The sequence below is a fragment of the Phyllostomus discolor genome, chromosome 12 (genome assembly GCF_004126475.2).
Source record: "Phyllostomus discolor isolate MPI-MPIP mPhyDis1 chromosome 12, mPhyDis1.pri.v3, whole genome shotgun sequence".
In the NCBI taxonomy this organism is placed as follows: Eukaryota; Metazoa; Chordata; class Mammalia; order Chiroptera; family Phyllostomidae; genus Phyllostomus; species Phyllostomus discolor.
The window spans coordinates 67588623-67611547 of NC_040914.2; the positions used below are offsets into that span (position 1 = coordinate 67588623).

At 44.1% G+C, this 22925-nt stretch overlaps 1 protein-coding gene across 2 annotated transcripts in view; it reads right to left on the reverse strand.

Annotated features, from left to right (window-relative positions):
• Positions 1–22925, reverse strand: part of ADAMTS18 (ADAM metallopeptidase with thrombospondin type 1 motif 18) — a 126108-nt gene that overhangs the window by 37093 nt on the left and 66090 nt on the right. For both annotated transcript variants that reach the window (XM_028501790.2, XM_036012243.1), the window contains 4 exons: positions 20532–20669; positions 18395–18548; positions 10659–10754; positions 5185–5333 (listed from right to left, as the gene is read on the reverse strand). In XM_028501790.2, coding sequence (XP_028357591.1) covers positions 5185–5333; positions 10659–10754; positions 18395–18548; positions 20532–20669 — 537 coding nt within the window. The remainder of the gene's footprint in view (positions 1–5184; positions 5334–10658; positions 10755–18394; positions 18549–20531; positions 20670–22925) is intronic.

Here is a 22925-nt window from a genome sequence, read left to right on the forward strand (position 1 = left end):
AGACTGTTGAAAGCATACTCTTGACACTCATCCTGTCACCTTACATGACAGGAAATCTGTGAAGGCACCTCCGTGTTCCTATTAAGGTAGATGTGTGCTAGTCACACAGACCCCAGGTGGGCATCAGAGCTCTTCAACTGTGAACCCACACACCACTCCAGCTTTCCTCGGATTTCTAGGTACTCAGCACCTTCCTACGGGTCACCCTGCCTCTGCTTCTGTGAAGAAATTCAGGCTGCTGGGGAGAAGGAGTGGGGAGCCTCATCTGCCATGTTTTCCAGTCCAGCTTTGTCAGTCACTGAGCTGATATTCTGATTGCTGTCTGGCTCTTGCGTGTTTTACTGTAATTGTTCCAAAGCTGCAAGGCTGATCATTCCCTCATTTTCATCTGCACAATCACTTTTCAACTTTGCAGGTGGCTCACTCCTTTCCTGCCAAGCACGATGGGAAATGGATTTCAAGAGTAGAGAATCCCATTAGAACATAAATAATTAGGATCTAATGGCAAGCTCTTTAAGATCTTAGTAGGCAGGCTGCAAAAACCAGAAAGCAAAATAAAGAAAAAAAGGAGCACAAATCACACTGCAAATCACCAGTAACATCTTATCCGGCTTAGTCCAGGCATAAAGCAATGGCTTCTTTTCATTTCCACTTTTTCTGTAGTTTTCTCCAACAGCTAAACCCAACGATGGATCGCCTCACACCAAAGCTCGATGCAAACATGTAACGTGAAAGAAGGTTCCAGGTTAATAAATTTATGTGATTAAAATTCCTTGTCTTTTTAGGAAGCACAAGAATGCTATAAAACAGCCCTGGAACTGCTTCAGCATATTTTACCAAACCCTCCAATAACGGCCTGCTAAAATGGATTCAACAGAAACGAGAAGTGCCATATCGCCAGGATGAGATTTTTCTGCTATTTCAAAACATTCTGGAGCAACTACTTAAACATCCCACCGTCGCTGTGCTAGATCAAACCCCCGAGGACTTCTTAAATCATTATCTAAAAAGCACTTAGAAAAACTTGCAAGTGCCCTCTCACTGTCTTCCTGTTCCTGGTCATCTTTCCAAGGCGTATGTCAATCCTCAGTGTGAGACTCCCTGAGGTTTTACACGTAACCTTCATTCAGACCATTTAAATGCACTAAAGTGAAAGAGGACCACATGTGTTGCTTTTTCAACTCAGAAACTATAACGTGGAAAAGACTTCAGGACTCATATAGCCATCTCACACAACTTGCTGCGTAAAGGCCACACGGCTAGAAGAGAGGCACGCTGAACCTCTCATCTCTGGACTCTCCAGGGTTCTTTGCCTACTCTGCTCCGCCCGCACCTAACTGAATGCAGCAATAGGACCCAGGCACAGGTGAGGAATGGAGGAGAGCACAGTGGTCCTGGGCTGGCCTTTTCCAATGAGGCAGATCTGGATTTAACTATTCTCTGCCTCTTTCCAGCTTATCTTTAGGCAATTTTATCTAACTTCCTAATCTGTAAAGTGGGGGCAATTGTGACAATATTTGTGAAGAATTTAGGGCAGAGTCTAGGGCCCAGTTAGCACAAATAAATAATAACTATTTTTAAATGCTTTCTATTTTTAATGACCAACAAAAATGTGGACATTTCCATCAAATCCTCAAATACAGGCACATTCTTCTGGAACTCTGAACACGAGTGTTCGGATAAGTTAACAGAAAATTCTACTACGGCATCCCTTGGTACAATAAGTTCTTGAAGATTAAAAATAAAAATATAAACAGAAGGCAAATGTCTAGGCACATGATTTCATGTTTATATTAGACTATTATACAGTATATCCATAATTTGCTTCTGCATAATTTATCAGGTCCTCCCTATAAATGGTTACAATATTGGCTGGCCAGCTGATATTAGGGCCACTTGGGGAGCTCTGCTAAATATGCCTGCACCCTCCTGGGCCCTCCCCGACATTCTCCATGAGAACATGGGATGGGGAAGACCCAGAGATCAGGTTTTTAAAGTACACAGGGTGATTCTAATAATCAGCCGAGCCTGGAAATTGCTGGTTGGGAAAAGAGCCAGAGATTTGAATCAATTATTATTCTGATTCTAGTGGCATATTATTCTTTCTCAAATGGACCTGCATATTTTAGGGAAGTTCTAGAAGACCTTAATGTCTTTCATTTTCAAGATTTTCATTTCACTGTTTTCTTCAACAGGGTTTATAGGAGTTTGACTAGGCTCTCTGAAGTGTAATAATTTAATAGTAAGGGAACCAGGAAAAATGTCAGAGGATTAAGACGGTGGTCCTTGGTCTCACTCGAACATCACCAGCTTGGTGAACTGGGCGAGGACTACCACTGTGCTTAGCACCCTCTGCTGCCCCATCACCTGCTTGTAAAATAACTGGATTAGACAACAGGTGGCAACTCGTGTGTCTGTTCTAACCTGACTGGGAGCTAATGCCTGGGAAGTGTTTGGAGAAGATTCCTGAGGGCTCAGTAGAAAATGAAGCTCCATCAATTAAAAGTGTCTGCGGCAGACACGGGAAAAATAAGAAGGGCCATGTGTACCTGGGACTGGCCGTTCCAGGACCAGATAAGCTGTAAACTCTCGTGAAGCTGGAAAGCTTGATGTGAAGCCATGAATCAGCCAGGAATAATTCATTTTTTATGAAACAAAAATATGCTCTGGGAAAGTCATCATCGTGTGAAATAAAAAGCTCACACTGCTTTCGCATGAAAAAAAATAAAAATGGTTAGGCCGAGGGATGCGAACAGAACAAATGTTTCAGCTGAAGGAAGAAAGAAATCAGTAACTTGAAATAGGGAGAAAAAAACCAGCTGTGCTACAACGAAGTGAACTAAGGACAGAGAACAACTTATTCAATCGTCTTGGGATAGCTGATCGCTCACTTGTTTTATTTGTGACTTCAAGCTTAATCAAAGCAAACAGCACCGTGATTAGCCTTCATCTTGTTTAAAATTAAAACTGCACCAAGTGGAACTACTTTAGTGATTAATTCTCCTATTAGGCATCTCTAAGGTTACAATGTGATATTTCCATGAGCAATGCCCTATTCCGACGAGAGCTCTCAAGCCCGCAGACACGGGAGAGGGTTTCACTGAAATCTCGGGGGTGTCATTCATGCACTCTACCAGTGGGGCTAGTAAATTAGGCAATCTATTTCTTTCTTGGGAAAATATCGAGATGGTCCAATGTTGCGATGTATGAAAACCAGATCCATGGAACATGTTGCAAAAATGAAACGTAATATAATGGATTTTAACAATTCCATCCAAGACGAGGGCTCCATTCAAAGCAGAGGAGGGTGGTTTTAGAAATCCGACATACATTGTACAAGTATCACAAACCTCCGCACCATTGTGCATAGTTACTGGGTCTGAGTAGAGGAGCCAGTCTCGACTGAGGATGACTCTGCCACCTATAGGACATTTGGCAACATATGGAGACATTTTTCGATGTCACAACTTGGACGCCGGCGGGGAGAGAGAGTCATCCTACTGGCATCCAGTGGGGAGAGGCTAGGGATGCTACTAAATATTCTGCCCCATACAGGATCAACCCTGACACCAAAAAAAGTTTCTAGCTTAATACGTTAATAGTGCTGAAGCTGAGAAATCCTGCATTAGCCTGAGATACCCCAAAGAGCACCTAAGAACCACGGTTAGTGTGTCTCCCCATCCTCCCTTGCATTTTGGAACAAATTGGCCTTTTGATCCGGTTCAGCCTGCTCATTCCCATAAAGTATCATTTGTCTCTCTAAAAATTTGCTTGGGCTCTAGTTTCATTATTTATTCTACTTCTCAATCAACCACACTGCAATGTAAATGCAATGTAAATCAATGCAAACATTGATTTATGCAATGTTTGCAACCTGCCAGGCACTTATAAAAGCACTTTTCAAATATTGACTCAGTCGATGGAGGTAGCATCTTTACCCCGTTTTTACAAATGAGGAGTCCAGAGCAGCAGAGTACACTGTCCATCGCCCCAGAGCTGGGAAGCGGCGGGTTGGGAGGCAAACCCAGGCTTCTGGAGTGAGGTCTGTGTTCTTAGCTCCCGTGCTGTGCCGCCACTGAAGTGAAGTTGTAAAATCAACTCCACTATTTTCCAACGCCCCATCACATTCCCCTCACTCCACACCATCCTCCAAAGTCCGGTTCCCACCGCTCCTGAGGGCTGCTCCTCTGATACCCCGTGTTCCTAGTGAGATTTAAGGTGAAAGGGCAAAAACCACATGGACCCTAGAACCTTTGCTGATTGGCCATTGGATGATCCTCAGTGTGTCAGACGTTCTGTAGCTGCGATTTTTCATCCTCCCCAAACCTTCGGAGGTGAGTGTTATCACCTCCATTCCATGTACGTGAACCCAAGCTCAGAGTTCATGTGATCTTGCCAAAACCATACAGTTAATAAGTGGCAGGCCAAACGTGTGGAATCATATCTTCTTGTCTCCCAGACCTGGGCTCTCTCTCTGCGAACTGAGCCAGTCAGGAAACACACGTGCGACCCCTGCAGGAATCAGATCCGGTGACAGCAGCAGCAGAGCCCCTTCTTCCACAGCACAGACTGTAGTCAGACCCCCAGGACTGGGCCGGGGGGTGCCCACGGGGGTCACGGGCCAGCTGCAATCCACAGATGTTTTGATTATTCCTCACAGTGTTTTTATTTTTAAAGGAAATTGAATTTGTCCTCAATATTTTAAATATCGGGAAATTTCACACAACTTTTTTTTAGATTTCTGGTTTCTCTTGAAAAGTCAGGCAGATCCGTCAACCTGTGTTGATGGACATTCCTGCCAGGCAGACACCAGCCCACTCTCTCCAGTCGGCCCATGTGAGGGAGGCACCAGGCCCCGCGGCCAAGCCTCCGGGCTCCAGCCTCACACTCAGGCGGTGGGACTTGCAGCCCTTGTTCAGGTTCAGAAAGCAGCTCAGACCACTGCTACCCTTAGGGAGCCCTTGATCACCATATTCTCGCATGGACTAACTCCCTTGCTGGCATTCCGTTTCTGCCCACCATGGCTCCCCCCGGTGCACCCCACCTTCACATGCAGCAGTAAAACCCTAGTTGACAGCTATGAACCAGAGACAAGAAGGCCACCCGTAACAACAAAACCGAACCAGCACATTCCCGGTGGAAGGTCAATGCCTTACAAACACTGACTTCCTGCGGGAGCCTTACTTGGGGTTGTTGCAGTGTCTCTCTTGGTACTTGACTCCTCCACCGCAAGTGCGGGAACACTCCGACCACTTTGACCAGGCGGACCACTGGCCGTGGACGGGCCGGGGCCCGTGCTCCCCGAACTTCACACACTGGCCTTGCCGACACCACTGGGGAAAGAATATGTGACATGTCTGCTGTCAGAAACCACCTGGGGAAGGAAGGGCAGGGGGATGCAGACACCTGCACGGGAACAGGAAAAACGAGTCCGTTGGCAAGTGGGAGAAGGCAGGACGCCCTGATGGAATTCCCGGGCTGGCTGTGCTGCATAAACAGCGGCTTAGTCTGCAGTGACCACATGCGCTTTGAAAAGCTGACATCTAGAGAGAGGGGACATCTGTCACCAACAGATGCTTTGTGTGCTGTGGAGGTGAAGGGTTCAGACGGGATCCCACCCAGCGGCCGAGCGAGGCAGAGCAGAAAAATGAGAACAGAGCCTCCCTGGATGACTAGGAACAACGCTGTGTAGGCAGCAGTTTGGATCGTGCACTCAAGGAGAACCCGTTTTTAAGACAGTAACAGAACTCATTGTTCTGGATGTTTGTCTCATCATGAAAACAAAGACAACTATGCATACATTTTTGCTTATTCCACCCATAGAGCATTTCTTATAAAACTCAATAGCTTTCAGGCTACACATACTGTGCTTGTAGACAACACCTTTCTGTGTGTATAGAAGGTCCCTACTAAAGACCCTCGGGTGACGTGGAACACTGAATGCCTTTTACGGGTTAGCCTTGGGTCTTTCGTTTGTCGGCAATCTGCTCAAGCCAGGGAGAGAGGGTTTCTGTGTTAACCCTCTCGTGTTAGTATCCCGGGTTTCTCGGGTCGTATCTGTCCTTGGGGGTTGCATCAGCCCTGCGAGTGGCTTCTTTCCTGTGGTGCCTTTATTTATGGGTCAGTTCTGCATGACTTCACAGAACTGCGTCCTTTTCGGAAGGGCTCTGCAGTCAGATCCAAAGGGCTGGAGTGTGGTCTGCTCCAGGTTGCACCGAGGAGAGGGGTGCTAGGTGCGGAATCATGGGGAGATTCGATTTTCAAATCTTCACTTTTCTCCCATGATACATTTGGCTTGTGGCTGTTGATTGTGTTGCTAGTGCACTTTGTCTAGGTCAACACACTGCTTCCTGTCTTCACATTCCTGTCATAAAACTGATGAATTCTTCTGTTTATAATTTTTCTTTCCCTTGGATTGACTGCCATTTTGGAGCTTGCAGAAAATCGTACAACATGGTTGAGGACTTTGAATGGTGGGGGAGCAACGGGTCACTTGAAGATTTTGTCTACCATAAGTAAAAATGTGACTCTTCCCTACCTGGGGTCCCCGGGACCTCCTGGGCAGGGCTCAGTGGCTGAGACAAAAATGACAAGAGTAGCCAACAACCACCACCACAGCTCCCGTTTATGAAGTTGTTTGTGTGTGTGCAGAGGTGCAGGCAGGGGGAGGAGGGAGCCTTCACGAGCAGTATCGAATGCAAACCTCACATGGCGTGCAGTGGTCAATAACTATTTTCTGGATAAGAGAAATCTAGCAAAGAGAAACTGATGAACTTGCTCAGTTTTGCACATCTGCCCAAGTAGCTACACAACTAGCGGAGGCTGCATTTAAACTCAGCAGCCAAAACCCCTGAACAGGACACACAGGCTTTTCCCCTCTGAGGCAAATCACCCACCAAGATATCTGAACTCTGATCTAATTTCTTCCTTCCTTTTTTTTTAGAAATGTGGTTTTTAGATCTGTTCCAACTCTTCAATTATTTTGACTTTATTTAATTCTACTATTCATCTTAGTACTGACAGTCTCCTCTGGGTTTTTCAGTTTGTATAGGAATCCGGAATATATAGGAACACATACCCATACATGCAGAGTCCACATGTACACATAAAATTGTACACAGAATGCACAAATATTGGGTTGGCCAAAAAGTCTGGATGATTTTTCCTATAAAATAAAAAACACATTGTTCATTTTCATCAATAACTTTACTGACTTGGGTATTTTGAATATGTCAGTCATCTCCCTACATGGTATAACATTGATTGTTCTCAACTAATGTCCTGATTTGATCGCTATGAACTTCAACTGGTCTACCAGACCACTGAGTATCATCCAGCGAGAAATCTCCAGCATGAAACTTGGCAAATCACTTTTAACAGGTTTGATCAGTCACAGCACCTTCTCCATACACTGCACACATCTTCTTTTGTGTGTTTCAGGTGTGTTTTTACCTTGAAATCATGAAACATAATATGCTACAAATATTATGTATTTTCTTTAATATTAAGATGGCTACTCAAAAATTCAGCTGTTTTGATAAGTTTTTTTTTAAAAATATACAATCTGATATGACAGTTGGCACAATACTATCTAACAAAATTGTTTCGAGTGAAATTGAAGACAACTAAGCTCTATTAGAGCCATTTTATGGAAAACCCAAATGAACTTTTTGGCCAATCCAATATAAAATAGATACACATGTAACTTTTTCTATCGGCACAGACGTATCCCTAGCACTGCTTCTAGTTTCAGATTGAACAGCCGTGACTTGGGCAAATGTCTTTTATGACAGAGAGCAAGCACAAGGCTTTCTTTCCTTGCACACATAACCTAGGTGAAAGGATGCAGCTCTCACAGCCTCGCACACATGCTGAGCATTCACGGTACAACTATCCCTGAAGCACGGGGGAGGGACTGGAGAAAGACGAGGGAGGATTCAGTGGGTCCCAGTTTGGGGGAAATAAACAACACATGGAGTGGCTGCTACTTTGCAAGACCCTCGGGATAAAGCCTGAGTAAGACAGGGCCTGACCTCCTGGGGTTTGCAGTCCAGTACACAGCCAGTTATATCCCCCAGGGAAGGGAGACTCCGAGAACCATCTGTGTGAATGAGGAGTAATTTCACTGGAGTGATGATGGGTGAAATGTATCAGATGCTTTCTACTGAGGGTACCCTGACAGTTGAGGGCTTTCTCCCAGTGTATACGAGGTCTGTCTGGAAAAAGTCCAGCCATTACTGATATAACAAGAACGGTTTGCACGACATGGTCATAACCTGGCAGCCAAGGTGAGTGGGCTGGAATGTGCACGTGTGGACAATGACAACTTCCCTATACTAGTCAGTGGGGAAGGTGGACGCCACTGAGTGAGCATGTGTACTGTGTGGTCACTGCATTCAAAATGACTGAGCAAGTAGAGCAACAGATCTGCATCAGATTTTGTGTTACACTTGAACATTCCTCTGGGGGAACTACTGGGATGATTCAGGACACAGCTCTGGCCATCTGGTGATTGGCAGCTTCATCAGGACAATGTGCCCACTCACACATCAGGTCTTGTGCAGAGTTTCATGGCAAAACATCAAATCACCCAGGTGACTCAGTCCCTCTACGGCCCAGATTTGGCACCTGAGACTTCTTTCTGGCTTTTCCCAAAACTAAAATCTCCTTTGAAAGGGAAGAGATTTCAGACTGTCAATGAGATTCAGGAAAATATGACGGGGCAGCTGATGGCAATTGCGAGAACTGTGTGAGGTCCCAAGGTGCCTACTGTGAAGGAGACTGAGGCATCACTGTCCTATGTACAATGTTTCCTGTATCTTGTATCTTCTCCGATAAATGTCTCCATTTTTCATAGTACATGGCTGGCCACTTTCCAGATAGACCTTGGTACATCCATAGTCTGGTCTTCTAAAACAGCAGGGTGTGGAAAGCAGTATTAGGATACCTGCGCTCTAACTCTTGGCAGGGTTTGTCTCGTGTTGTACTAGCCGGAGTCTAACCCCGGGGCACTTTATCTCCAAGGCACTAGATCGTGGGGGTGTTCATGTAACACACCTGAGACCCATGCCAGGGTGCACTTACTTTCCTCACTGATTATATCAGTCTTTTCTTGTCCATCCCTCTTATGTGTAACGCTGCCGCTTTCTTAACAACAAAAATACCTGTGACAAGTTTCAAGTTCTCGATTTTGATGCTTTAAAAATACAAATGACTTGAGCAGTAGCTGTGTTTTCAGTCCCTCAGGTAACTCATCACCGTGTGTCATCACAGCTGAAATGCTCTGATGTGGGCTTCCCACGGCATCCTTACTGGGGTTTCCTCAGACAGATGCATCCAATTAAAACTTGCGTGTTAACTCCTCAACTTTTAAATGTTTATTTTCTTTAGAGTTTGAAATTACAAATCTTGTAAGAGGTGCTGAATAAATGACTTAACAAATCTCAGAAAGCATTTCTTGGCACGTTTCATTGTGTGTGTTCTATCCTTGCCTCTGCTGTTACTGCTCTGTCACTGAGAGCCTCTCATTCCACGGAAGAACTTCAGTCCAAATTCCGGCGTCCGCCTTGGTGCGCCCACTCATCGCAGTGCGCCCCGAGTGCACGCCTGATCCTGAGTCAGACTCACGTCTCGTTCATCTGGGCCTGAATGGCAATGCTGTGCTTAAAGAAGGTACGTTTACAAAGAAAGTTCCAGTTATTGGCTTCTGCACAGGTTTGCTCACTAGATTGTGAGTTCTTGAAGAGACAAAACTGAGTTTTATTCACCTGTGCGCCCCCAGAGCTTTCCGTCTCTGATACATAGTAGTCAGGAAACTGCTGTGGAACTGAATTCACTTTCAATGACCGATTCTTCTGCGCAGGCGTGTGCTGCCCTCGAGAGGGCCGGGAGCAGAGATGAGGAAATCCTGTGGCATCACGTGCTCTCTAATCATTCATCGCCCCCCTATCTTGGTCTCTCAAAGGAACACCCCGATCTTGGTCATTTGCTATCCTTCAATTGTACCTTTCCCTCCAGATTCAACTGGGGAAGGGAAAGAAAAACGGAAACTAATGTGTGAGAGTTCTTCAGGCAAAACACAAAAATCTCCCATAATCTTCCCTAATGGGAGCGGTGCACCGGGTGGAAGACGCTGGCCAGCAGGCAGACTTGCCGGAACACTCTGGATGGAGACGCAGCTTACCCTCCCACAGAGGTCACCACATGTGACGGGACTCTACTGGGCATGTCACAGGCTCCACGGCGGGTCCTGGGGGTCATGAGTAGGGGCCTTGTGTGGAGGGACGGTCTTTCCTTTGCTACTCAAAGGGCCACCTGCTCCCTGAGGCCTTTCTATGCTGAATCGAGTTTAAAATATGAGCAGTAGACAATGAACCTATGAGCTCATTGAAAGAGAAATATTTTGTCCCAAATCTCCATCTAAAAATGGAAAATAAAGGCAAAAAGTAAAAAAAAAAATCTTCTTAAAGAATTGAGCTAACTAGGTTACATTAGCACTGAGATTCAGAAGAGCTGCTGAATAACGCTGGTTAATTTAAAGGGAAGTCAGAAAACACACGCAGCTAGGGCAGTCCATTCTGAGGTCACAGCACCAAGCGTCCAGGTTCTACGCTCCATCAAGTTTCTAGAACTAAAAAACTACCAAGTATGCAGTTTACCATACTCAAGCCACAAATGGTCCCTTCTGCTGCAGGCATAAACTTGGTCTCACACCTGTGGCCCACTCGATGGCACCAAAGTGACTTGCAGATGTCCTGAAAGGAAAGAAGGAACTCATAAGGATAATGGTACAATAAAAACAAAAATATCCAAAGCTTTTCATACATCATACATTTTGAGGTGGCCAGAAGGAGGCAGTACCCAGAAAGCAGAGGCACGTGAAGTTGGTAGTAGCCAGGTAACCAGCAGTATGTTCTAACCAATGAAGTTTCTACACTACCCACGTGTCCATGGATGTTTAGGAATGACTGGGAGGTGATAATAGTTAAGTGAAAGACCATTTGTCTTGAAACTAAGGGATCTGCTTTCTAATAACAACAAAGACAACAGCAATATAGCAACCAGCAAAGGAGAACTCGCCAAGGCTGATGTAAAGCCCAATTCAAACCCCTGTCCTGCAATTCCAGGTCGCATGCCCTAAGGACATGTTATAGGAGCCTTGTCTCACAGTTTCTTCCTCTGTGAAATAGTGATTGCATTAGCCTTGCCCCTACAGGCTTGCTCTCCAGGATAAATAATGTAAATAATCACTGGCATTACCTTCTTCATCTTTTATTAATTTTCAACCATTGAGACAATTTAATTCTCACACTAGACCTACTAAATAAGCTCCTGTGCTAGACTGTAGTAGGCAGAATAATGCAACCCTCCACCAGAAGCACATCCTCCTAATCCCTAGGAACTGAATACGTGAGGTTATACAGCAAAGAAGAATTAACATTGCAAATAGAATTACGGTTGCCGCCCTGGCTGGTGTGGCTCAGTGGATGGAGTGCCAGCCTGTAAACCAAAATCTGAAATTTCCCAGAAGGGCCCAAGGTAGTCACAAGGGTCCTTAAAGGGGGAGGAGGAAGACAGAAGAGACAGGGGAGATGACAGTGTGAGGGAGACTTGGGGATGTCGCTGCCCTTGAAGATGGAGAAAGAATCCAGGCACCAAGGAGTTCAGGAGGCCTCTGGGGCTCGGGCACGCAAGGAAGTGGCTTCTCCTCTAGAGCCTCCAGCAGGAGCACAGCCCTGCCCGCACCTGCTCTGCACCCAGGGAGACTCCTGTCAGGTCACATGTCTGCCTCCAGACCCACAAAAAACCGAACGTGTGTGGTTTTAACCCGCTAAGACCGTGGAACTTGATCACAGCAGCCGCAGGAAACTAATACTGTTACTGACACCATTTAGTGCCGGATGCTAAAGCAGTTCCTCATAAACACTCACTTGATGAGGACACTGAGGAAGCTATGGACCCATCCCCTGCAGGGGAGTCACGCAGCTGGGAAGTGGCTAAGCCAGACTCCAGTGGCCTGTTCCAGAGTGCAGATCCTTGACCGCTGCTCTGGGCCTGGATTTGCCATCGACAGATGGTAGAAAGCGCTCAATTCTCCAGGCCTCAGTCACCAATCTACAAAGTAAGGGAACTGAACCAGACTCCTTCTAGCTCAGACAGTTGAAGCTGCCCTTCAGAAAGACCTTCCTAATGAAATATCAAAAACCATGAGAAGTCAAAGTGACTCCATTCTGCTTGCTGCATTCTATTTACTATGATAGTGTGAACACATGCATTTTGGGATAAATATTAACAAGGAAAGAGGAAACAAAATGATTTTTATGGTCACTTGCAACCGAGAATTTGATTAAGGAGACACCCAATTCCCCAAGCAGTTCAGCTAATACAGACTCCGTGGTGAGAAATATGGCAGGAACATGCTTAGAAATATTCCACCAAAAGTTTCCTGCAGGACTGAGAAAAGAAAACCCAGGGAAACCAGAGACAGGGGCAGCGAGCCTGTTCTTGCCGACCATCACATCTGGGCGCCCACCTCGGAGAAGGAAGCACATTCAGGACACGGCTTGCACCGCACACACCATTTCCAGAGCTCCAAACAGCTCGGAGGACACAGTGTGTACATGTTTCCCGTGGAAGTGGATCTGCCACTGGCATTAGTGAAAAGCACAAGGCAGCTTTGAACACCTCAGGTCCCCGTCTCTGTGCACCACCCTATGGCGCCACCCTGGGTCTGTGGGGGACAAGTTCATGGGGGAAAAGAGCAGCCTCCATCAACATGGAAAAGTGGATGTAACCATCGAAACATTGAAAGCCACAGTGAGAAAGGCTTTCAGCATTAAATTGTTTTCCTTCTTACAGCCAGAAGAAAGCCATAACGCATACCCTTCGCCTATGTGGCAGCCACCAGAATGACTCCAGGGCAGACCAGAGTGGAGAGGCCCTGATTCCACAGTCAATGCCAAGCCACAGGCTAGGGAAAGGGGCAGCTGGAGAAGACCAGGGAAATAAAGCAAAACACGAAGCACAGGGACTCCAGAGAGAAATAGGGCAGGCTATGCGAACATGTTATTTCTTTTGCGGTGAAGTACAGAAGTCAAAGGTAATTATAGCCAACTGCATGCTCCCTTTCAAAGTAAGCAGAAATGAGAGTTTGCGGTTTTTTGCTGGTTCTTCCCTCTTTTTTTTTTCCAGCATATTCAACTAACTTTTCCTTATCTATAATTCCCTAGACTTAAGTCATAATTTAAGGGAAAAAGAAGGACCCATAGAGACTTCAAGGTCTCCTGTTGCCTGCATGTGATTTTCGAGAACAGAGTCTCAGTGCCACTCATTATTCTGTCCTGTCACCCCTTGGCTGTGTTCTCCAGGTGTATTCCAAAGGACAGATGTCCCATAAGTAAAACCTGACATGCTAAAAATGTTAATGGCCCTTGCAAATCAAATTTTATAAAGCATCTCAAACCTAACACATCCAAAGCAAAATTCTCCATCTGCCTCTCCCCTCAAACCTCTTCCAAGTCCAGCCTTCCCCAGCTCACTTTACGACTCCTCCATACATATAGAATCTCAATCAATAACTGCTGATTCATCTTTGACTCCTCCCTTTCTCCCATATAAGTCACTCCCATTTCCTTGAGGAGAGAGGAGAAGGGGACAGAGGCCAAATCCTCCACTTGATGAAAATGGGAGAGCTAAAAAACGTTTTCTTCGGTTATCACTGAAAACCCAGTAACTAACTACTGAGTATTTGCTGGCATGTCAGGTGCATGCTCGGTGCTGCAGATACTCTGCACCTACTGGGGCGAGAGGTCTTCGCGGACAGCTGTCATACAGTGTCACAAGGTTTTGATGGTGACACACAGGGTGGAGATGGAGCCCAGAGAAAAGAATGTTTAGATCTCCTTGAGGGGAAAACACTTGAGCTGAATCTTTAACAACAGTGAAAAAATGACTAGACATTTGTCACATGGGTGACCGTGCAGCTTTCTAGATGAAGAGCACGTACGCGAAGGTTTGCAGGTAGGAGAACAGGTTGGACACACAAGCCCATGGGGAAGTTCATAGAAGCTGAAATGTGATGTAGAACATTTACTAAATTACAAAGTAGGTGTGATTTAGATTCTAGGAAGTTATTCTTTTATTTTATCCTCATACAAGGACAATTTTTCATTGCTTTTAGAGAGAGAGAGGAGAGACAGAAACATCCATGCAAGAGAGAAGCACTGATTGGTTGCCTCCCCTATGCACCCAGGCCAGGGAACCAAAGCTGCAGCCTAGGTGTGTGCCCTGACCTGGAGTTGAACCCACAACCTTTCAGCTACAGGATGATACTCCAACCAACTGAGCCACACTGGCCAGGGCTAGGAAGTGACTCTTTACTCTACATTCTTTGGTCCCAGTGTCCAATTCTTGGAAGGAGAAATATATGCCCATCCTATTATATTCGGCATGCCTTTTCCTTTGAAGGGAATGCTTTCTGAGGTGACAGGCCTGAAAATACTCAGGAGAATTCAAATACCTTCCCCATGATTCCCATTCTGCTTCAGACCCTCTCGGTGTGGCTGTAAATGAACATTTACCGAGCTCCTGCTAGGTGACAGCGGCTGTGCTGGCTATTGCGGTACAGAGTTCGGGCTGCTCACTCCTCACACAGTAAAATAACCAGCACGGAAGCACTGGTCAGCGCTTCATACAGCTTGGGGCACTCTGGCAAAAAGTACTGAATCACTCACTGCATCAGTAAGCATTTAATAAGTACATAATAATCAAATGCAAGTTCTCCCTCCTTTAGGTCTGACCAAAACTGTGCAACCATTACCCACAATGACGCACTTTCTCAGCACTGTGAAAGGAAACAGATATTCAGCCTGACGTGCTGAAGAGACAGTCTGTGAGGCTGGGAGAGGAGGAAAGGCAGGACAGGTGATAACAGTAGCCAGCCCCAGCCCCTCTGACAGGCGGCCACTGTGAGAGGACAGCCAGACCTGACGGTGATGATGCTACTGGAGACGGAGGCGGCGGCAAGCAGAAAGCCCTTACTATTTATTGAGTGGTGAAGCTACACCAAAAGATTAATCCTCACAAGGACCAGGGAAGAATTATTAGGCTCACCTTACGAATGTGAACATGAGAGCTGAGAATAGTGGAGTCATTTGCCCAGGGTTCTAGGAAGGGGTGGAATAAGGTTTTAGATTCAAGTCTAACTCCAAACGCCAGAGTGTCCATGTGTGTGTGTTTGAGCATGTGTTTCAAATTTAAGATGGTCTAACGCAGTAGCCCCCCATCTTGAGCGTGCATCAGGATGACCTGGAGCCCCTGTTCGAGCACAGACTGGCAGGCCCCACGCCCAGAGGTTCTTATTCTCTAGGCCTGGGAGGAGACCCGAGCATTCGCATTTCTACCAAGTTCTAGGTGATGCTGATACACTCCACCTGCTGGTTTGAGAGGACACTTGGTTAGACAGAGAACAGGATGACAGCTATTGGAGGGGAGGGATTGAGAAAAAAGGAAAAAGGACTCATGGGCATGGACAACAGTGTGGTGATTGTCGGGGGGACTAAATGGTAGTGGAAAAATACAATAAAGATTAAATCAATTTTCTAAATGATCTTTTATTTTTCCCCCTTTTTTGTTGCTTCTAAACATTATGTAAAACTTTCCCTCCAGGAGGTATAGAGAAAAAAAAATGGGCAGTAAGGAGAAAAGATCAGAAAGGGAACATATGCTAGGCCAGTGGAGACCCCGAAAAGAAACCTTGTGCTTTTCTTGGGTTGCCGGAGCTGGTCTAACCTGTGGAGCCCAATTGGGTGAACAGGACCCCTCCTACTTAGGGCCTGGCAGGGACCTATTTATGATCCCCAGAGATGTAGTCGTGTTCAAGTTATAAGTAGGCTTGGGAATGATACCGAAGGTCACCGATGGCAGGTGGCGGGGGGTGGGGGTACATTCCACACTCAGGATCCACCGCCCAGCCCACGTCTCCACCTCACTGTCATCCTCAATGATCTCTCTCAGTCAGATCCCCCCACCCTGCCAGGCTTTCCCATCTCTGTGCCTCCCCTTATTGTTTTCCTTTTTAAAAATACTCACCCCAGGATATATTGACTGATTGATTTTAGAGAGAAGGAAGAGAGAGAGGGAGGGAGGATGGGAGGAGAAGAAAGACAGAGACAGAGACATTGATAGGTGTGCGCCCCTACGGGGATCAAACCCGCAGCCTAGGTATGGGCCTGGCTGGGGACTGAGCGTACAGCTTCGTGGTGTGTGCAGCAATGCTGCGACCAACCAAGCCACCGGCCAGGACATGAGCCTTTCCTTATTTCATTCAGTCCTTCAGTCTGGAATTTCCATTTCTCTTTGCTCTGCTTCCCAGGGAAGACCACAATGCTGAGATTGTGTCTTTCAAAATATGGCATTCTTAGAAAAAAGATCTATATTTTAAGAATGCTTGTTTAAGCCCTGCACACTGTCTGACACAGAACACTCACTCCACAAATGTTTGTTCAATGTACGATCCTGAAGGAATGACAGTCATTCTGGAAACTTTCTTTATGTTTCTAAAGAAAATCAACCTCATTAGCAATTGTGCATTTACTGCATAATTTATAAATATTTGATTAACAAATAACTTAGTGAATCTTTTAAGAATGAAGTAACCAGGAGACAAATACAGCAACCATTTTCAACAAAGAGAACAGCTACTTAATTCTGCCAAATGCATCAACTTAATGGGCAATTTGAAATAGTTATAAATTTATTAATTTATATATATCATATAGGCCCATGATACCAGGTACCATGGTACTATGGAGGACACACCAAAATGTGTATGTGTCAACTTTTCTAATAGTTACACATTTAAATTGTATTAGAAAAATACGTAATCCCGTATCAAACCTGTGATTTAATGGTTATTATTTCCTAGGTCTGAACTTACATTTTTTAAGTGAGTTGTTTTATAGAAAAGCAACAAGTGGATGATAAAAAAGAGACAACATAACTAAGGAAGGTAACTGTTAAGGACTGGATGTTAACATTAATGACTGAGGGCTAGGAAACACTGGTATTAACTAACGGAGAGGAAGAAGCTTAGCATCAGTGTGGGTGATGCATTTTGTTTAGGTACCACATTTAAAAGTTTTGTGACTTTGGGCAAATTAAATACATTCTCTGAGCTCCAGGTCGAAAGTGGTGATAACTCTCACTTCAAAGGTTTTTGTGGAGGTTAAAGAAAAATAAAAGAAGTCTAAGTAGAGTGCTTTATGTGGAGCAGAGACTCACCCAGCAACTGCTGAAGGTGATGGAGGTAAATGGAAGGAAGTGGTGATACTGGGGGTGTTGGCGGTGCTGCTTGTGGTAATCATGGTGGTGGTGGTGCTGTTGGTAATGATGGTTGCGGTGGTGGTACTGTTGGTAATGATGGTGGTGGTGGTGGTGCTGTTGGTGGTGATGGTTGCAGTGGTGGTACTGTTGGTAATGATGGTGGTGGTGGTGGTGCTGTTGGTGGTGATGGTGGTGGTGGTGCTGTTAGTGGTGATCATGATGGTGGTAATGATCATGATGGTGGTAATGATGATGATGGTGCTGTTGGTGGTAATGGTGATGGTGATGGTGGGTGGGTGGAGGAAGAGGAAGAGGAAGAAAATAAAAGTAGAAAGAGAAATAGTGAGAACAGAGGAAGGAAAATGAGCTAGAAAACTCCGTAATTCCCCTGCATCCAGACCTAGGATTCCATGTTTCTCATTGAGTACTCGCAATACACCAGCTTAGAAGGGCATCTACTTTCTCAGTGAGGTTGAGGTCGTCAGGGATGTGGCTTTGGCCGACTGGAACAGTGTTTCTCCCATTCCTACTCCCTCGACTTCTGCCTTTTCCCATCTACCCTTCCCACAGTATTGAAAGAAAGACTTGACAAATACCTTAAGATTGCTCAAGATACACATTGAATTTTACATATCAAAAAAAGTTGGCTGCCATAAAGTATTTTTGTATCACGTAAAAGGCACCTCTACGTATTTTGGGGGGTGATTATTTCAAAAATATCGCATTAAAAGAGAACATGAACACAATGATGCGAAAACCAGAGATGAGCAGGAGGTAAAGCTATTGAACGCAGATTTACTACTTGTGACAAAAACCTTCGTCTGCAGCGGAGGAATGTTCTTTCAAGGGTGCAAGTCAGATGCACTAAAAGCAGGCATGGTCTAGGGGGATAAGACTGGGCAATTCATCGGTGGTAAAATTGCTACTTAATTATCATGCCAAACAACTGCCATTTTTGAGATAACCCAGACTCTAACCCTTGGCCTTAGCAAACTAAATGTTTATACTTCGGTTAGGTATACAGACACATTGCAGGATCTTAATGTGAGTTTCACATCGCAAGCAAACATACCTTCACAAAACCAAGGCTGCATAACTTGGCTTTGGCTCCAAATTGCCACTTGCACTGTGTGTCGGCATCATAAATCTGTCCTGGAAGTTTGTCCGGATATTTATACTGTCCTGTTTGCTTGGGCTCATCCACCAGACACCCGGCCTGCGGTGTACTGCAGTGACAACGCATCCTTATTAATTATCTTGCTTATCTGCAATCTGCCACTTAAAATGGTACACCTCTAAATGCATTCATGTAAAGAAAAGCATGACATGGCTAGAGAAATAGATATGCGCTTAAAATGAAAATGTATATTTATTCCAAATAGTGAGTTTTGTCCTAAGAAGGTGAAGTTGATACATCCCTAAGGGCTTTCACGTGGTACTGAAGTTCGAGCTCTCCGAGGGACCTGGCTTGGCCTGCTAAGAGATGGGCAAGATCAACATGCTTGAAAAAGTTCCCCATCACCTTGTTCAACAATATCTAACGAATTTTCATTGAGTGCGTACTCTGTGGACAGCATTATGCTAATCACTAAAGGCACAGAGTGAACCAGACAGGGAGAGAGTGTCTATCTTCATGGAGTTGAAAATCGTGCTATGTGTTTTTTTTTAGAGATGATGGGGTAGTAGTCAAAGACACTTTATCTCAAATAACCTTTACAATTAAAAAAATGAATAAGGTTTTTGAAAGTAGTCAGGAGAAAAAAACACATGGGGGCATAAGACAGAACAATTTCCCTGAAGGACATGCTGACAAAGAAAAAAAACCAGTCTTAAAAAAAAAAATTGGTGTTGATGGAAGTGGTATTCCCAGAAAGCACCTTATCTCCATCGGCTTAGTTAAACATACTGTCTGTGAGGGGTTAAAAACAGCGTGGCGGTTACATGTTACTTCAGAGTCCGACGTACGGGGTCCTAGCCAACCACACGACTCTGAGGCATCTCGTTTCTGACAAGGACTCCCAGGAAGGCCGTTACACAGATCAGTAAGAAAAAGGAAGGCGTACAGCACGGCAGAGTAAGCATTCCGAGTTAGCCGCCACTGCTGTTACCATTATCGTCCAAAAGCATTTAACTATGTCACAAAAGTGATGAAAATTCCATCTATAGGGTGGATCAAAAGTAGCTTTACAGTTGTGAGGATGTGAAACAGAATTTATTTTTGTATTACTATTTACTAATGATTGCATTACTTTCCATATGAACAACTGTGAACCCACTTCTGCCCCACTCTGCACATTGAGTTGACCTGGATTTACATATAATATTTATTCTCACATGAGGTAGAAAAGACCATTTCAGGCCCCAAATCATAGATTTAAAACTGAAAAAATCTACGTGACAAAGCTCATTGTTAGCAAAAGTTTTGTCAAGTTTTCACTGTCTTTTGGGATGACATTTGTTAGGCATCTTGACATTTAATCAGCTTTGCCGGTGCTGTGCATATTGCTAATTCTGTAAGCACTTGTAAATAATATGCAGTTGTACAGGTAAAAAAAAAAAGTACAGTAGTGCCCCTCTTATCTGTGAGAGATATGTTCCAAGACCCCCAGTGGGTGCCTGAAACCATGGATAATACTGAACCTTACATATATATATATATATATATATATATATATATATATATATATATATACACACACTATGCTTTTTCCTACACATCCATACCTAAGCCAAAGCTTATAAATTAGACAAAGTAAGAGATTAACAACAATAACTAGTAATAATACAGGACAATTAATATCTAGCCATCTCTGGAGGTCATAGAGGAGAAAGAATTGATAAGCACAAATCTTGGGGGTCGTAACAGACCTAAGTGTGAGTCTTATGTCTGCAACTTACCAGCTGCAGGACCTTAAACAACACAATTATCCTCACAAGACTCCACCTCCTCAACTCTAGGACAAGGAGATAATAGGATTGCTGTGAGGACTGAATGAGGCATCCTGGGGTGAGTATATAGCACAATATTAGGCTTTTAATCTGTTTTTCCAACAATGACAATATCACCATCACCATCGGAGTTTGTCAGCCTTTCTGTTCACCAGAAGGTGAAAAGCTACTCTCACTGCATATTTGTTTTTGGAGCTATGGACCACTGCGGGCTGGCATGCTCCAAACCCGGGAGTGGCCCTGGCCTTGGCCCGTCTTACCTGAGGAATTTCTTGAGATACTGCCGGCTGCACGAAGACCATGAAAACACCCCGTTGTTTCCCGTCAGCGTGGGAGACATGATGTTGCCCTCAGCCTTCCTGCAGGGGTTGCCTTCTCCGTCGTGAATCATGCCAAAGCTGAGGCACAGCAACAACCGTGACCACAAAGCCTCCCTCAGTGAACACCCCACTTCCCCAGTTATAACCAGAGGAGGACAATGGTGCACTGAGAACCAGCGGGCCCAAGTGAGAGGCAGAGCCATCAATACTGAATGGAAAGGGAAGGACAAAAATAAGCTGCCACCCAAAGTGTTGGGAAATATGTGGGGAAGATTATGCTGAGTCCTTTGTCAGAGTATGTCTTGGCCAGAAAAATCAAAGGATGGTATACCTGCCATGTATTTTAAGAATGAAGAGATTTTGGTCCCGATTTTTAAGCTAAGCTGAAGTGGTGAGCGAGTCAAATTCTTTTATTTCAAATGGCGACACTTCTTCCTTGCCACCAGTTGTGGAACCGTGGTAAGGAAGTTCAGAGTGAGGATCGGGTAGGTACAGAGAGAAGCTGGTTGTAACTCGCTTATAGACGGTTCATTCATAAAGCAAGTGTGACTTATACACTTCTAATGATGGCCTGTTTATTAACTGAAATCACAAACTCTACCATAACCAAACTCCCTTAAATCATAAATATCTTTAAAAATTAGTGGTTGAACCCATCTAGTGAAGGCATACAAAGGACTTCTTTTGAATACATTTTATGAGAAAACTTTGATTCGTCCCATTTTACCACAGCAGGTTCTAGTGAGTGCAGTGTAAAAATAACTTTAGGTGGTTTACTCCATAGGACTCATGTACATTACACCCAAATTGTTCCCAAATCTCCTGATGGGTAGAATAAATATGGCAGTAATGTATATACCCATACGTGGTGCATACACCATAAAGGCAGCTAACTCCAGCCATATTAAAGTTATAGAGGGTAGGAGAATAATTGTCTTTTGTCATCCCCCAAAATTCAGTGCACGAGAAAGCTTTTTGTGGTTCTAGGGAGGCAGCGGATAGACACATATCAATTTTATCATTAATTTAGATGGTTCTTAACCTAATTATTTAACGGAGCAGAATTGCCTCTGAAGAATGTATCTTCATGAGGCAGATACGACTCCTGTAGAAAGAAACATGTGATTCTGATGTATTCTTATCAATTGTTACCCTTTGAAGGTAGGCTATACCAAATAATATATTATAATATAATGTAAACTGATAAGTATAAGCATGAATGGGATTCTGTTGGGAGTCATGTCTAACACTAGCCATTTTTCTAGCATTTCCTCTCAATTTGTCAGGCAGGCCATACCAGAGGGCTGTATACCATGATCTTATCAGTGAACGACCCAGCTAGTTAGAGGTGGCAAATTCACAAATAAGTATTTATTAAATTCAACATATACTCAGGGAAAGCATTTTTTCCTCCTCAGCTTTGCCCTATTCAATTCTTCCTTATGCCCAACCAGGAAACTAATGGGTTTACTCTGGGAGACATCCCCCTAAATATATCAGTGAAAGTCAGAAGCAGAGGGAAATTTCTATATGAAGTACCAGAGGAAAAGAGTAAGAATTGAGGAAATGATCATTAAATTAGCATTTCACTGGAGTTTGACGGACACAAGAAAACCAAGTTTAAACTGAATTTTGAACTTAAAAATGCTAAAATTTCTAATTTATTTTGATTTAGCAGCAGTTCAGAAAATACACATTTTCTTTAGCACATGTCAAAAACCATATCAAAACCTCATGAAATGTCTGTTTTAAAATGTACCTCTATAAGGCTATGTTACTTAGAATGTGAGTATGTATGTTTCATTTTTGTATCTGTTCTTTCTTCTGATTGTGACCATTCTCTCCTCACCCCATCTGGAGGATTTATTTGTTTTTCCTTATTGAAATGTTGGATTTTGATTTTGGTTAATTTTCACTCATAACCAAGGATGACTAAATTTTTTAATGGCCAGTAATTTGAAAGGTGAGAGACCTATTCATTTGGACCTGCTCCTTGGAAACAAATTGACACATACGTTTGACATTCAAAGATCATTTTATTTCCTGCTCTATACGAAGGGTCTTGTGCCTAATGGCTATTTCTGAACCACCACCATTCACAGTAAAATTGGTTCATTCACATCTTTCTAAGAAAGCAGTTTGTATATATATACAATTCTGGGATTTTGTTAGCTAATAGTAATGGTCAAGATTCAAATTTTTTAGAGATAATGCATTTAGCTCATGAGACACCGATGCCAAAATATCAAACACGAATTATAGTTGTGGAATAGATGGCAATTGCTCTTATTTCTAAGTCAGAAATTAATTGGATGCTCTGAAAATGAGCATTCA